This window comes from Betta splendens, chromosome 2 (genome assembly GCF_900634795.4).
Source record: "Betta splendens chromosome 2, fBetSpl5.4, whole genome shotgun sequence".
Lineage (NCBI taxonomy): Eukaryota > Metazoa > Chordata > Actinopteri > Anabantiformes > Osphronemidae > Betta > Betta splendens.
Genome location: NC_040882.2, coordinates 1,951,596 through 1,965,469, shown reverse-complemented (window position 1 = coordinate 1,965,469; position 13,874 = coordinate 1,951,596). Strand labels below are relative to the sequence as shown.

General features: G+C 40.8%; 1 protein-coding gene across 2 annotated transcripts; it reads right to left on the bottom strand.

Annotated features, from left to right (window-relative positions):
* Positions 1-503: 503 nt before the first annotated feature.
* map3k2 (mitogen-activated protein kinase kinase kinase 2) lies at positions 504-13,289 on the bottom strand. 2 transcript variants are annotated; one of them, XM_029134182.3, is made up of 17 exons: positions 12,598-13,289; positions 11,344-11,416; positions 10,409-10,527; positions 10,031-10,071; positions 9,848-9,947; positions 9,647-9,760; positions 9,351-9,441; positions 9,128-9,258; positions 6,678-6,757; positions 6,458-6,522; positions 6,274-6,366; positions 5,956-6,195; positions 5,716-5,864; positions 5,504-5,635; positions 5,296-5,425; positions 5,018-5,195; positions 504-3,667 (listed from the first exon to the last, which is right to left on the bottom strand). In XM_029134182.3, the coding sequence occupies exons 2-17, from the start codon at positions 11,396-11,398 to the stop codon at positions 3,448-3,450; spliced, it is 1,938 nt and encodes a 645-aa protein (XP_028990015.1). In that variant the 5' UTR covers positions 11,399-11,416; positions 12,598-13,289; the 3' UTR covers positions 504-3,447. The 2 variants fall into 2 exon arrangements, with proteins under 2 accessions (XP_028990015.1, XP_028990025.1); XM_029134192.3 differs by having other exon boundaries at positions 11,307-11,416; positions 12,598-13,288.
* Between the last annotated feature and the right edge of the window lie 585 nt (positions 13,290-13,874).

Below are 13,874 nucleotides of genomic sequence, written 5' to 3'. Positions count from 1 at the left end.
GATGGGCTTATTTATAACTGTGTTATAAGTGAGTTTGCACCACAAATTAAATGCTGTTTGTCCACAAAGTTACATTGCTGCTGGCATTTCCTCCAACACCAGACTTAATGTAGGATTCAGGATTTAGAAGGATGCGCTTCACTAATCCTGGAGATTTTGTTCTACTTTTACCCAATACCTTGCTCTGATCCTCAAATTGCTGTTTTTTCACTGTCTGTATGATACGACTCCAGTTGCGACGTGCAGACCGCCTCAGGTCAGTGAACTGCAGAGGCCTCGCTCCTCAAGTCAGACAACTGAGGTATTTCCGCAAAGATTTTTACACAATTAGTTCCTGTACAGCACTATTATATTATGGATGATCCTTGTACACAATCACCTTTATCTCAATAACATTTTGATTTGTTCTAATTATAACAATATGACAACATATGGCAAACCTCAGACACACTTTTTTAATGCAAAAATTTAATATCTGTCAACAAACATAAACCAAACACATGTGCAATAAATATTTTATTGTTTTCATTGTCATAATTGCAATTATGAACACAGAGCTGTTGCAATACTCCAGAATTTAGCCAAAAACGGCACTGCTGTCTCACAGGACCGGACCATGCATAAACTCTCCCATAAAAAACACTAAGTAAAATAAAAAATATATATTAAAAAATTATGCATACCACTGATATACAGATCTGATATAAACAGGCGTATTGGTCACAAACCAATCCAAATTATAAACATAGCTTCTTTTACAATACACAGAAACCAAACGTGGGATAGAAGTTTACGTTTCTTAAAAAGTACATTTTCATTTAATGCATTTGTACATGTTTAATTTTCATTATTTCATTCTTCTCATCCCATACAGTCAGAATGCATTTCAGGTACAGTGTCCACTGAGCAAACACTACTGTAAATGCACATTTCAAGTGCGAACACACACGTCAGCAGTGGTTTCACACCTACATGTGTATGATTGCGTTTGCAGGTGACAAATCCTCATACTGAACTGTTAATCACCTGTAGCGAAAGAGGCCATCTGACAGTAAAGAAATGAGACGTTACATTCATGTACAGGTCAATATGAACAACGCACGCACACAAATAAAACAGTCTTTAAAATGTGCAAAGAAAGGTCGCAGAACCGAGAACCTCGTCAATTCACAAAGAAGAACTAATGAATGATCCATAGTGCATCGTGGTAGTGTGAATCACGACTGTGATTGTGCTGGCCACACAAACATGAATCTCCACCTGTACCAGACAGTTTACGGCAGATCACTTTAATCTCAACACAATCACTTGTGCTTTCATGACAGGAAATGTCGCATCATGATATATAGTGAAAATGCATCGTGACGTACAGGGTTTGATTCGTCACAAACCCTGTAAATAATCACAGAAACACAACGTACCACAGAGCCCAAAGGTCTGATTCAGTCAGACAAGGAAGTGTCTTCAGAGAAAATCTGTGAATTCTTGATTATGAATTGAATGAATATGAATTGATGAATCAAATGGAAAAAAGAAGTAAATATAATGTTCTTAAAAAAAGGTGTCATCAGTGAAATACAGCTTCTGGGCATTTGTATTTTCTGCATGTTATGCACAACCACAGGCTTTTTCACTGTAGAAAAGTTTTATGTACCAATCTGTGAAGTAACCACAACAGTGCTTCCACCAACTTAAAATCTTATACCAGCAGTAATCAGTACCATAGTTAAACTGAGGTGGTAAAAATGGAGAGATACTGGCTGATGTTGTTAGAAGCAGAAGCACGGAGCAGCAGTGTCAACAGGATGCGTCTGTGAACATGCACAAGAGCAGCTAACTTGGCCCTTTGGCCGCGCTGACAAGTACAGTTCACGAGTGAAGGATCGGTCTAGACACCAAAATTCATAAACCTTTTTAATTCACGGTCTGTTTTCAACTAATCACTAACAACTGAATCGTGCAAATGACACGGCACCATGAGTCTGGCATCACTGGAGTAATAAGCTGTGTACCGCTGTCTGGTAACTGGTGCATAGTTATGGAGCCATGTAGCAGTTATTTTACGTCAGGAAGCTGTGTTGTCGTTGTTGTTGTTGGAGTGCTCCATGTTTCATTAAAGTGACAAGTTAATGGGGGTTGGATTTAGATGAAATGACATGACAAAACAAAACAAAAAAAAAAAACTAAACAAAAAAAAAACGAGAAGTGCTCTGTTCCAGCTCAGATGGAACGCGCGGGCGTTCTCACACTCACACTCACACACACACACACACTTATGTGTTTAGCTTCAAATCAAACTAGGGACAGCATCATACAGCCAGACCTGTGGCCAATCAGCTGTGAGCTTCTTGTGCCGCAGCACAACAACGACGACCTTCAACAGCTGCTCTCCAGCTTTGGTTCAAGTTATCAAGTGGTCTGGTACGTTCAGGTCTAAAACCACTAGTTGTTAGACCTTAACACAGTTCCATGTTTGACAGGAATTAAATATCACCACGCGATTTGTGACTGCTAGGCATTCTTAAAGAAAAAGAGAATTTTGGCAATAACTCGTAATGGTACCATATTTTGGTACAATTGCTGTAATTATGACAAAATATTGGCATGGATGTGCAACTCAAGACACTTTTACAGAAAGTCTTCTGCTCCACAGTCCGACATGAAATGAACGTCAGATACACGGCCACCAAGAAGCAGAAGGATATCTGGTCACCGGCCAAAGCAGGCAGGTGGCGCATGCAAGCAAAATGAGCTGAGGAGTCCCTGTTGCAGGAAAGGCAGAAATGAACATTACTGAGCTGAACAAAGATCAGCTGGATTTGGGCTGACAGTGCAAAGGCAGTGGTGACAGAGCTTGATGGAGAACATCCACAAAACGGAAAACTCATTCATACTCTGCATTCCCAAACAGAAAAGGCACGTGGCAAAGAACGGAGATGAAAAAGAAGAGACGTTTCATGTGGGACAACGTTGAGGGCAGGTGAGTGGAAACCGTTTTATCCAGGTGAGGGATTGAGTTTCATCTATAGCAGCGGCCCCACTTCATCACCGTCACTCTGGGGTTTGGCAGGAAACTAGGTTTTGGAGTGGAGTCGGCGAGGTGAGGGCAGGGTAGGGGGCAGAGTCAGGCATCACCTCATGTAGGTCCACAACAATGACACCACCCAACATGTTAAAGATAAGAACCGTACAAACACAAAGAGATGCTTTCATTAGCTCAGATGGAGGTTTACCTCCCCTGTCTGACAAAGTAAGGTGCAACTGGAGAAAAGGAAAAACTACTGCTCGGTCAGTCTTGTATAAACAGAGACAGCAGAATTAGGGCCCCCACCAATATGCTCCCCGTCCTTCCAGGAAGTTCTCCCTGGCCCAGTGTGGATTCAGTGTGGAACTCGGGCAAGAAACGCCATAAGGAAGGAGGGTGGGGTTTAAAGGTTCAAGGGTGGGTTAATGTACAAAAACGTGCCTCAGTAGCTCTTCAGCAGACGGCCGCTGCTTGGTCTCTACAAAGATCCGTTTGAGGAACTCTCTGCAGTAGTCCGACACATGGGCGGGGAGGACAGGATTCGTGGGCTGGGTGGCGATCTTAAAGATGGCTGCCATGGCCTCGAACTCTGCCCAGGGTGGCTGCTGAGTCAGCATCTCCACAACAGTGCAGCCGACACTCCTGAGGGTGGAACAACAGGGTAAGTTACTATTCAGAGCTTAGCTGCTGGCTAAATGGAGACAAGGAGGAGAGAACACATTCCAGCTGCCTTCAAGTTTCAACACTGGTCTCAACTGCACTTAACAGTTTTGCTTTGACTCATAAGTTGTTGTGTGTTTTAGTGATAAACATCAATCACTAAGTCCAAGTTAAATAATTTAACTGGCATTGGGTTGAGAAGCTGTCATTGTGATAAGAATAGCCACACTGGAAAACAGTAACAGTAACAGTAAGATGGAAAAACAGTGGGAAATAGGAAACTAGCCAAAGAAATGGCTGGAAAGTACAAGGGAGATGCAATTCAGCTAATCTGGATGGGGGTGGATTTCACTAAAAGGAGGCAACTATTCGAAAGTGAGGAGTAAAACTAAATATCAACTGAAAGAAAAAAGGAGTCTGTAAGTTTGGACAGAGCATTTCATCCATGAATGAATGGATGGATGACGGTGCTGCAAGGAAAAGTACATAAGATAACAGGACATAAAGAGACTGATATTCTGCATCCTACTGTGCCCAAGACCCTTAAATGTGGACTCTGCCACTCTGTCTCCCTCCAGGATCAGTTGTTGCATTGTCTGACTTTGACTTTTGCATTGCAGAGAATAGACAGGCCAAGGCTTCTCCTTTACAGATGAATGAGATACACACACAGCTGAGAGAAGGACCAGTGAAACATTAGATTCTAGACCGAGAGGCGTGTTAACCTGCTATGTTCATTTTCTCAATAGACAAGTTCAGGAAAGGATGGAATCAAACGCTTCAGTCTCTACCACACTACACTATGCGTATCAGGAAGTCTTTCTGTGATGTTTGGGGCTTGCTCAAATGTTACTACATACACTTCTCTTTCCCCACCTTCCTGCCTTAGAACTACTGCATACACAAATGCTTCAAACTTATTTCTGAGGGTGTCTTAAACCAAAAAGTTCTTCGAGTGCTAATAATAATTTAGATTTACCCATCCAGAAGAAATGATGCCGCATGTGCAACAAATCAAATGCTTCTGCAGTTTTTAAATATCCACCTTGGAAAGTTAGTCTAGTCAGGTTTGCAACCCCTTGCAACCTTCTCCAGGCTTTACTTCAGACAACGTTAGACTGAGGGTTTACTTATCATTCGGCTTTTTTACTCTGCTGGGGGCAGGTCTGGCTGATAGACAGACAGATTGGTAATGAAACATGCAGTTTCACTGGATCAACAACAGGAGACACACACAAAACAGACAGGATCTTAGTCTCTTAGACAGAGTACTAAATATTAGTCACTGTGGCCTTAAACTGAACTGGAATAATCTTTTATGACTTGTCTCACCAGATGTCAGCCTTTCTTCCATAGCCTTCTCCACTGATCACCTCTGGGCTCATCCAGTATGGCGTGCCTGTGACCGACTTCATGCCTGTTCCTGACAGACATATGGTCTGCAGCCGCCGACTGGATCCGAAGTCTCCGAGTTTCACATTGCCAACAGAGTCTCGAAGTATGTTGGCTCCTGATAAAGAACAGGGATTTGTGTCCACAGATTGGTACATCAAGACATTTCCACGATATAAAATCACAAAGCACACAGAAAACAAAGCATACTGCCTCACCTTTGATATCCCGGTGAACGATCATGTTACTGTGCAGGTAGGAAACGCCCTCCAGAATCTGACGGGTGTAGCGGCGCGTGACGTTTTCCGTGAGTGCGCCGTATGATTTTAACTGATCTTTAATAGAGCCCTGAGGACAGCCAGATACACACACAGTGAGACATGAAAAGACGCAGCACCACAACACAATGTGTATAGTAGCACTCACGCCCGGCATGTACTCCATGAAAATGGAAAGCGTTTGCTCCATCGAGTCCCGAAGGCAGCCATAGTACTGGACGATTCGTTCATGGCACAAGTTCTTCAAAAGTTGGATTTCACACTCCAGTGCACTCACCTCCTGTTAGGAGCAGAAAACACTCCATTCACATCAACAGTCTATTTTAATAGCAATAGTCAAGACCAAACTGATGAACTTACCTTGCTAGTTTCAGGACTGTCTGGGTCGAACTGAACCTGTTTAACTGCCAGTTCCCGTCCAGTATCAGCATCATAACAAAGGAAAACCCGTCCGAAGGCACCCTGGCCCAGAAGCTTACCGAGTCGCCAGTTGGTTGGAGCACGTGGAGCTGAAGATAAACATCAGAAAAAACAGTGATGAACAATGGTTAACAACTCATATTCTTCATGCAGCAATGAGTTGGAGGTAACAGGACTCACAGCGGCTGGGTGGACTGATGTCCATGACAGAGAGGGTTGGAGTGGCTGTTGGATTGGGGGTAGGTTCAATGTCACTGCCTCTTTGCAGCCGCCTGGCCGGTCCTGGAACCTCCTCAAGATCTGGAGTGAAGACACTACTGCCGCTGCTGGTGCTGGGTGACTGCTCAGTGGGGCTGAAACTAACTGGTGAACGGAAACTGTGAACTTGCGTTCGCCGAGCTCGGGGGAAGGTCTTCCTCCCTGTCCAGCAGAGAAGGAGACAATCAGCATTGTGTCTAAATCACACACACACTGACGTTTTAAACCACCATTACGCACCATCGCTGTAATCCTGAAGGCTAAAGGGAATGCCATAACGCCGAGGATATGTTCCCCCTTTCCCAGACTTCTCAAACACTGGAATGTCGTATTCTTCAGTAAGAGAGGAAAAAAATGAATTTACAATATCAGCATTTAAAAAAACAAACAAGACAAGCTGAAGGATGGGCACCCACACATTTACCTGTAAGGTCCTGGTGGTTGTCTGGGTAGCTCTGTGCTCTAGGCATCCTGGTCTTTGGGTAGTCACTGCATGAAGACAACAGACATAATTTAAACTAAGGACAATGTCTGACCTGCAGCTCTGTGTCAAATTAAGGTTATGTCATCATACCTGCTAAGTTCTCTTAACGTGGAGTTTCAAGCATGTGTGTGTGTTCGTATTTATAGGTCAGGACACTAACCTGTCCAGTGGGCTGTCTAAAGAGGGACAACTTCCAGATGCCGAGTTCTCAGGACTGCTCATTGACAGTGGGTCCAGCATCTGAAGAAAGGAGATAACTCAAATACTACCCTATTGCTGTATATACAATTTATACTAACTTGCTTTCGGAATTACAGTCTAAACCACATTGAGCTTGCATGAAAATGCAACAACATAACTGATACTTCTGTATCTTTTCCAGTTTCCAGCCTTGTGATACAGACAAAAGTTGGCAAGAATGGGAGGGGAAAAAAATAGGCAACCACTTGACCTGCAGATTTTTCCCAGAGACGTGTACCCCTTGAGCACATTAACTGAGACTACAATTTACTTCTTTCATGTTACAGTAGCTACATACTATAACAGAAAAATGGAGATATAGTTTATCTCTTTCCTATAGAGGCATAACTCTTTCTTTATAGTGAACAGAGACTAGATTTAAACATTTAAACACAACAGGATTGATAAAAAGGCCCCACATCTTCTGTACGTCTATTCTGTAACAGATAAGTAATTACAGGCTTACACGCAAAAGCTGAGACAGGCTGTTTGATGTCCACCTTCCTGGTGCAGTTACGCAACTGTAGGCTACAGTGCATCAGCTGCTACATAATAGAATTAGCCAGATGCAATACCTGTAAGGAATGAGCCACTATGCTACAGCCTTACAGGTTGCTCCTGTAGCAAAGCCTGGTGGTCCAAATGGGTTTTGGGGGCCCAGTGGAGGAATTGGAGGAACATTTCATGGGTGAAGCAACAGCAAGATTTCTTTCAGTGTTTTCTCTTCTGTTAAGAAGTGCTATTTAAATAAACTGAATTGAATTTTAACTGTTTGCAGTCCAATATTTTTAGCTTTTCCATCTTAACCTAGTGAACTGAATGTATGCTGCTCAAGCTGGAGCTAATAAGAGTTTGTAATCCTAAGTAAAGCACATTAGCATGGCATTAAAGAATGCTCTGGTTTTTATTAAGTACACCTTATTAGCTACCTCTCATCACTGGGGACTAGAGCTGAAACGATCATAACTGTCACAGTGCTGGTGGCGAGAAAACTACAGGACATGTTTAAAGCCAGTTCAGCTATTATTAAACCAAACTAGCTTAACACAGCAACACTAGGCTTACAGTAAAAAAGGCAATGATTGTTAGCATTAGACGTAAATAAGGAGGATTCTTATTAAAGTTTCCTTACAGGACACTTGACACAGACTCTGCAATGTACTGGTAATACCATGTAACAGGCGTAGTAAGTAAAAGCAGACAAAGACAAAAAACTGTGCCAACTGTGTCTGTAACAAACATGTGGTGCTGAGCAGTGTTTTGTAAAAGTCAAGTGTTCCTGCTCAGCCCACAACTTGAATAGTCAGTTTAAAATTCTTTAGGTGTCTGAACCAACCTGCTACTACTATGAGCTATGCCCACAAGGACCAGACCTCAATTTAGAAACAGCTGCAAAAAAAGGACCAGAGTAAGAAGCTGTGTATGTGCATGTCTGCAGAACTGGACACATGCTGCACTAACTTCTATTCTAACCTCGCCAATTGCTCGTTTCTACATCTTATAGAAGCCACAGAGGCTCCAACTAAAGACTGACTATGTCTGAACTGAAGCTACCTATATTACTTATGAATTAACGTCATATAATGTTTAAGTCAACTGCAGTATTTATGTCTACTCCATCTAAAAAAAAAAGTTTTCTTACAACAGAGATTGTAAAATATTTTGACAAATTAGGGCTGCAACAATAAACTGATATTATCAATAATGATCGATGAATGATAAGGATATTTCCATTATCAATTAGTTGGGCTGCTCATTTTACATAACCCACCTGCTGATGAAGAAAACTGTTTTTCGCGGAAGGAGCAGCGGTAACAAATGCTGTGTATCCCTCACGTGAAGAAACTTAATTAATTGCAGGTGTGTAAAAAGTTAGTTTGTCAGTTAATCTGTTCTGCCAAAATTCCACAGCGCCACCATAGAACAGCTCAACAAACACTAAATTTAAAAACACCAAATAACGGCAGCATTAACATATGAGGATGTGTTTTTAGTGGTTGTCACTGTTGCCTCAAAGCCAGAAAGATGTAACCTCTGGGGTGTCTATGTGGATTTTATGACAGATATTTGCAGCCCTAGGCAGCTTTATGACATCTGCGCTAATGTGTTTATCTCTCTGTCTACAAATGTGTGGACCACAGCCATGCCAAGAAGAAAAATAAGTAAATTTCATGAAACCTCAAATCAAAAAGAATTAACTCAACATCAATCTGAGATTATTTCACACACAGTCACCTTTCTGCATACAAATTGTACCTTGGGTTTTTGATAGGCTTGTGGTCTGTCTGTCCAGGTGTTTGTACCCTGGTTTAACGGGGCTAAACATTCGACTCGTGAATTCTTTGTGAAGGAAGAAAGAATCAGCTATACCTGGTCCATGCTCTCCGGAATAAACTCTCCCTCGCTGTTGATGCTGGTGAAGGAGCCATTTCTCGCCACCTGCTGAAGAGCGTCAGGAATGTATCCAGGAGGAGGAGAGCTGCGGTCTGTTGAGTGGGAACCTTAGGTTGGGGAGTGGGAACAGCATGAGCATGACCTCTTGGTTTTGCTTTGCTTATCTGTTTAAAAGAGTCTGGCAGGATGCATTTTTTACCTATTAAAGCCAGCATACTCTTCTTGTCTGTAACCCTGAATCCTTTGTTGTCCAGCTCCTCATGGGAGAGCAAGAGGTCCATACTGGAGTTCTGAAGGGAAAAAAAAACGTTTTCTTTTTATTAATTATGTAATAATTTGTCCTTGTTCAACTGCTTTATTTGTGTAGCAATTAAACAAAGATCTGTCATGTTTTCTGCAACAAATTACTTAAATGAGTCTTGTATTTGAGACTGTGTAATCTGTTTTGGTCAGTTTCCATGCAGCTTTGTTTACTGGACTGTGGGAGCTGCTGACCTGAGAAGACATTTGTAACACCAGAAGGATCTTCAGGCTCTTCATGTGAACACTGCGATCCAGCAGCTCCACAGCCTTGTCCAGGTCATCCTGAGTGGTTAGGGGAATCACAAGCTGCAAGAGGAAGACATTGATGAATATCCAACTGTATATTAAAATGTGCAGTATTATTACAGGGTCTGAAGTGTTTTGACCGGATACCTCATTGTTGGTGTAGTGAAGGTCCATCGACTGACCAAAAGCCACTTTAGCTTTTGACCTCAGGTCCTCCAGCTTAAGAGGACGAGGGAACTGCAAAATCCTGCAGAGAAAAACAATAAATTAGATGTGAAAGGTCAGAAGAATACAGCTACAGATTTAACTGGCATCATTGTCAAGCCTTACCTCTTTTCCCCTTTGAACTCAAACTTCACTCTGACATCATTCTGTTGGAAACACAGTCACATAAGGATTATACAAGACAGTCTGGGGGATATGTAATGTAACTACAATAGGATCATAAACATCCAAACACATAACTAAGGAAACTAGTTATTGTTCTCCCTTTTCTATTAGTTCAGCTATCCTTTTGCTTTTTACTTGCTTTTGCTATATATGAAATCTTTACATGAAATCCCCCTCTTTGCTGTGAAACTGTCAATATATTCCATGTACAGTAATAGTGATGACACAAAATCTGTTTATGTAAACAGGCTTTTAGTAGTCTAATGCCAATTAACATTTTAGCCAAACAAGGCATTTCCCCCTCTATGGAGTAGTAACCTGGTTCTTGGGCGAGGAGGCCTTTGGTTTGCCCAAGTCTAACAGGAACGATGCAGGGCGGCTGGAGCGATGCAGTTCAGCCAAATCCTGCATGATGGAGTTCAGCGCCTCCTGCTCATCTGCAGAGTGTAATAACACAATTTAAGATAAATATATTATATAAATTGTAAGTACATCTAAATGATATAAATTTGAAACACTGATTACAAATCATTAATAATGAAAATGATTACAAAAGACAGAAACACTACAAACCGCTGTAATCTAAAATGCTGATATACATATACTTTTTTTAAGATATTACTGTCCAAAAACACAGACCAAACAATATTCTGTTTTTAAAAAAAAAATCAGAAGGTAATATAAAATAGTATAGTAGTATAAATAGTATAAAATAGTATAGCAGACAATAGTATGTGTATATATATATATACATATATATACATATATATACATATATATATATACATATATATATATATATATATATATATATATGTGTGTGTGTGTGTGTGTGTGTGTGTGTGTGGTGGTGTGTATGTGTGTGTGTGTGTGTGTGTGTGTGTGTGTGTGTGTGTGTATGTGTATATGCCTTTCAGTTTTAGTTAACGCAAAAATACTTTTGTTTTTTAACCAATTTACAACATACCCAAAATAAAAAATGCAACTAAAGGCTACACACCTAATATATAGTATATAGATAGATATATATATATATATATATATATATATATATATATATATATATATATATAATATATTATATATATATATATATATATATATATATATATATATATATATATATAAAACACACAAAACACACAAAATGAGCAGAGGAAACACAGAAGCAGGTAACACTAGAGATGACCATAATGTAAAATAATCAAACAAACACCGTTCAGGGAGGTTGCAGGTCTAATAAAATACAGTACCCATCATCATGGCACGGTGGTTGACCCAGGAGGCCAGAAAAGAGGACTCTCCCATCAAAGGGATGCCTTCCTTCTGCAACAGCAAAAGCACAAGATGAATGTTCATGACACAAGTTCCTGGTGCTGTCAAGAACATATTTATGAATAAAAACAGAGCTGCAGTATGGTTTGATTTTGACTTCTGGTTTGATTTTGTAGATATAGTTTATGAACAGAAGTTTCCAACACAAATTACAGCTTACACCAACAATGACTGGTCACTTCAAAATGACCAAGCTTAAGTGTTAGTGACACTCAGTGAGAGAGGAAAAGGAGTTAGTTATAACAAGAAGTGGTTACTTTTGTTGTTAAAGACTGTATACCAGGTTCACTACTTTTTGTATTTTATGTAGGAAATTATATACATAACAACTTAAAGAAAGAGGTGAAAGATGAAAAAATTGAAAGCTGTACAGTGTTACGCCATCATCTGCCAGATGTTATCCCTGTCTTGGTTGTGTTTAATTTGGTGTAACTGTTCTGATGCTTTCTCACTGTAAGTGCCTCACATGTTGGATGCCCATGCTGTAGCACATGTGCATACACAGCGTAACACATAATTACTATTGCTGTACGAAACAATTTTTTATTATAAGAACTGTGCAGCTCGACAGTTAAAGATATTTATAACATTTGTTCTGAACAGTCGACAGCTGTCAGACTAAATGAGCTATGTAATGCAAAAGACGGTTTGCATCAATATTAAATCAATTAATCAATTAATGTGCATCAACTGATGAGGTAGATACGGAGATATATATCCATACATTAAAACACTGCTGTGCTGGTCCTCGATCACCGGTGACAGCGGACCTGATGTAATAACGATGACATTATTATGGCCTCATTTAATAGATAATTAGCTTTAGAACAACTTGCTAGCTAACCTAAAGAGCCTCCAGCGCTCAAATTAACAACTGTTGCTAAGCTAAATGGCATCAAAGCTAGAACGTGCGTAGATATTGTTGTCAAATCTTATCATTTAAGCAGTTAGCTGCACATACATAGATAGCAAGTGAAGCTAAGATGCTAATGCTGGCCGAGAGTACCGTGTGTGGCTACTGTAGCTGTCAGGCCAGGGAAGTTGACAAGCTAAGCTAAGGCTAATATTGGAACAGCTAATGAGCTTTCCCGCACTGCTAGGCTGGAAAAAGCAGCCTTTAAATGGTCAAACTAACACATCTGGACTAATCCGTTTCTTCTTTTATATCGTACCTTGGGGTTGGTTATCTACGTATTCACTTCCTCATCCACAGGGCCGGTGACAGGAGCCCCGGGCCCTGCGGAGAGCCGCTGAAGAAAGCAGAAGTTTGGCAGTCCGCTCCCAACTTCACCCGAGTCCTGCTGGGCCACGACGACGAGGCCCGACGGCTGTCAGTGTAGCCCGCTGGAACTTCTCAGGCAGATGAAGGATAGGACAGTGGTTTCCCCGGCAGATATTCCGCGCGCCTCTGCGACTATTATAAAGCTAAGTTAATCAACAGATCTCATTTTGTTGTGTGTTGCAGGTGAGCGTAGCGTTGCTCGCTGTTGCTCTAGAGCTGCGTCAAGCTGGCTTCCTACAGGAAGTGCGGGAGATTTTACTGCCAAAATAAAATGATTGGCGCGCCAGTCAACAGTAGCGATAGACCTTGTGTTTTATATTGACAGTAATTCATCGGAAATATATTTTTTCTAAAACACTTGACAGGTCTTAACCTCCAACCTCTTTGGAAGAGTACAACAACACTTGAGATTTTAACATTTGCGACAGTGAGGTGGTTGCTGCATCTTGACTAAAAGACAACCTGTAATGAAAAGGTCACGGCAGGAGTACACATCTAACTAATACTAGTATACACATATATAATCTGATTTAAAACATTTACAATGATAAAAACTCTAACTTTGAAAGGACTGAAAATAGTTTTAAGTAGAATAAAGTTTTTTAAATATTACAATAAAATATAGCTTTTTACACATTTTACGATACAACCTCATATGTAAGAGTTATTGTATGTAGTTTAAAATATAGGGTGGATTTGTAAAGTTAAAAGTAACAGCAGAGGCTCGAGCTAGCTCAGAGAGCTCAGGAAGACTACACAGCTACTGTCTTTTTACATCTACCTCTGTTACCCAAAACACAAAGCAGTAGTGCACAACACAAAGTCCTACTGCTTCTTGTAAAGCACCTCCAGTTGACCAACTCCCTGGCACGGAGACTTGATTTGCCAGCTCTGAGTCTCTCCACTGTCAGAGCAAAACAACTAGAATTTTACTCCAGGTGAAAAGTGCAACACCAGGAACGTTCACCTGGTGATTGCCAACTTGTACACACTTATGCCACCTCAGATGATCCACATCCCCTGATTTCTGACACAACACTGATGCCTAGAAAATATACCTATAGTCTATAGACATACGTTATTTTCAGGTGAGAGGCAAGTTGTAAACCCTCATTATTGAACTGTTTCACAATATTATAGTATGAATATATAACATTTTAGGGTATA

Coding starts and splice junctions, on each gene's coding strand:
- map3k2 (XM_029134182.3), bottom strand. CDS start 11,398: ATGGGAGAGTCCTCTTTTCTGGCCTCCTGGGTCAACCACCGTGCCATG. Junction 5,196..5,295: donor CGTTCACCGGGATATCAAAG/GTGAGGCAGTAT, acceptor GTTCTTTATCAG/GAGCCAACATACTTCGAGAC. Junction 3,668..5,017: donor GGAAGAAAGGCTGACATCTG/GTGAGACAAGTC, acceptor TTCCACCCTCAG/GAGTGTCGGCTGCACTGTTG.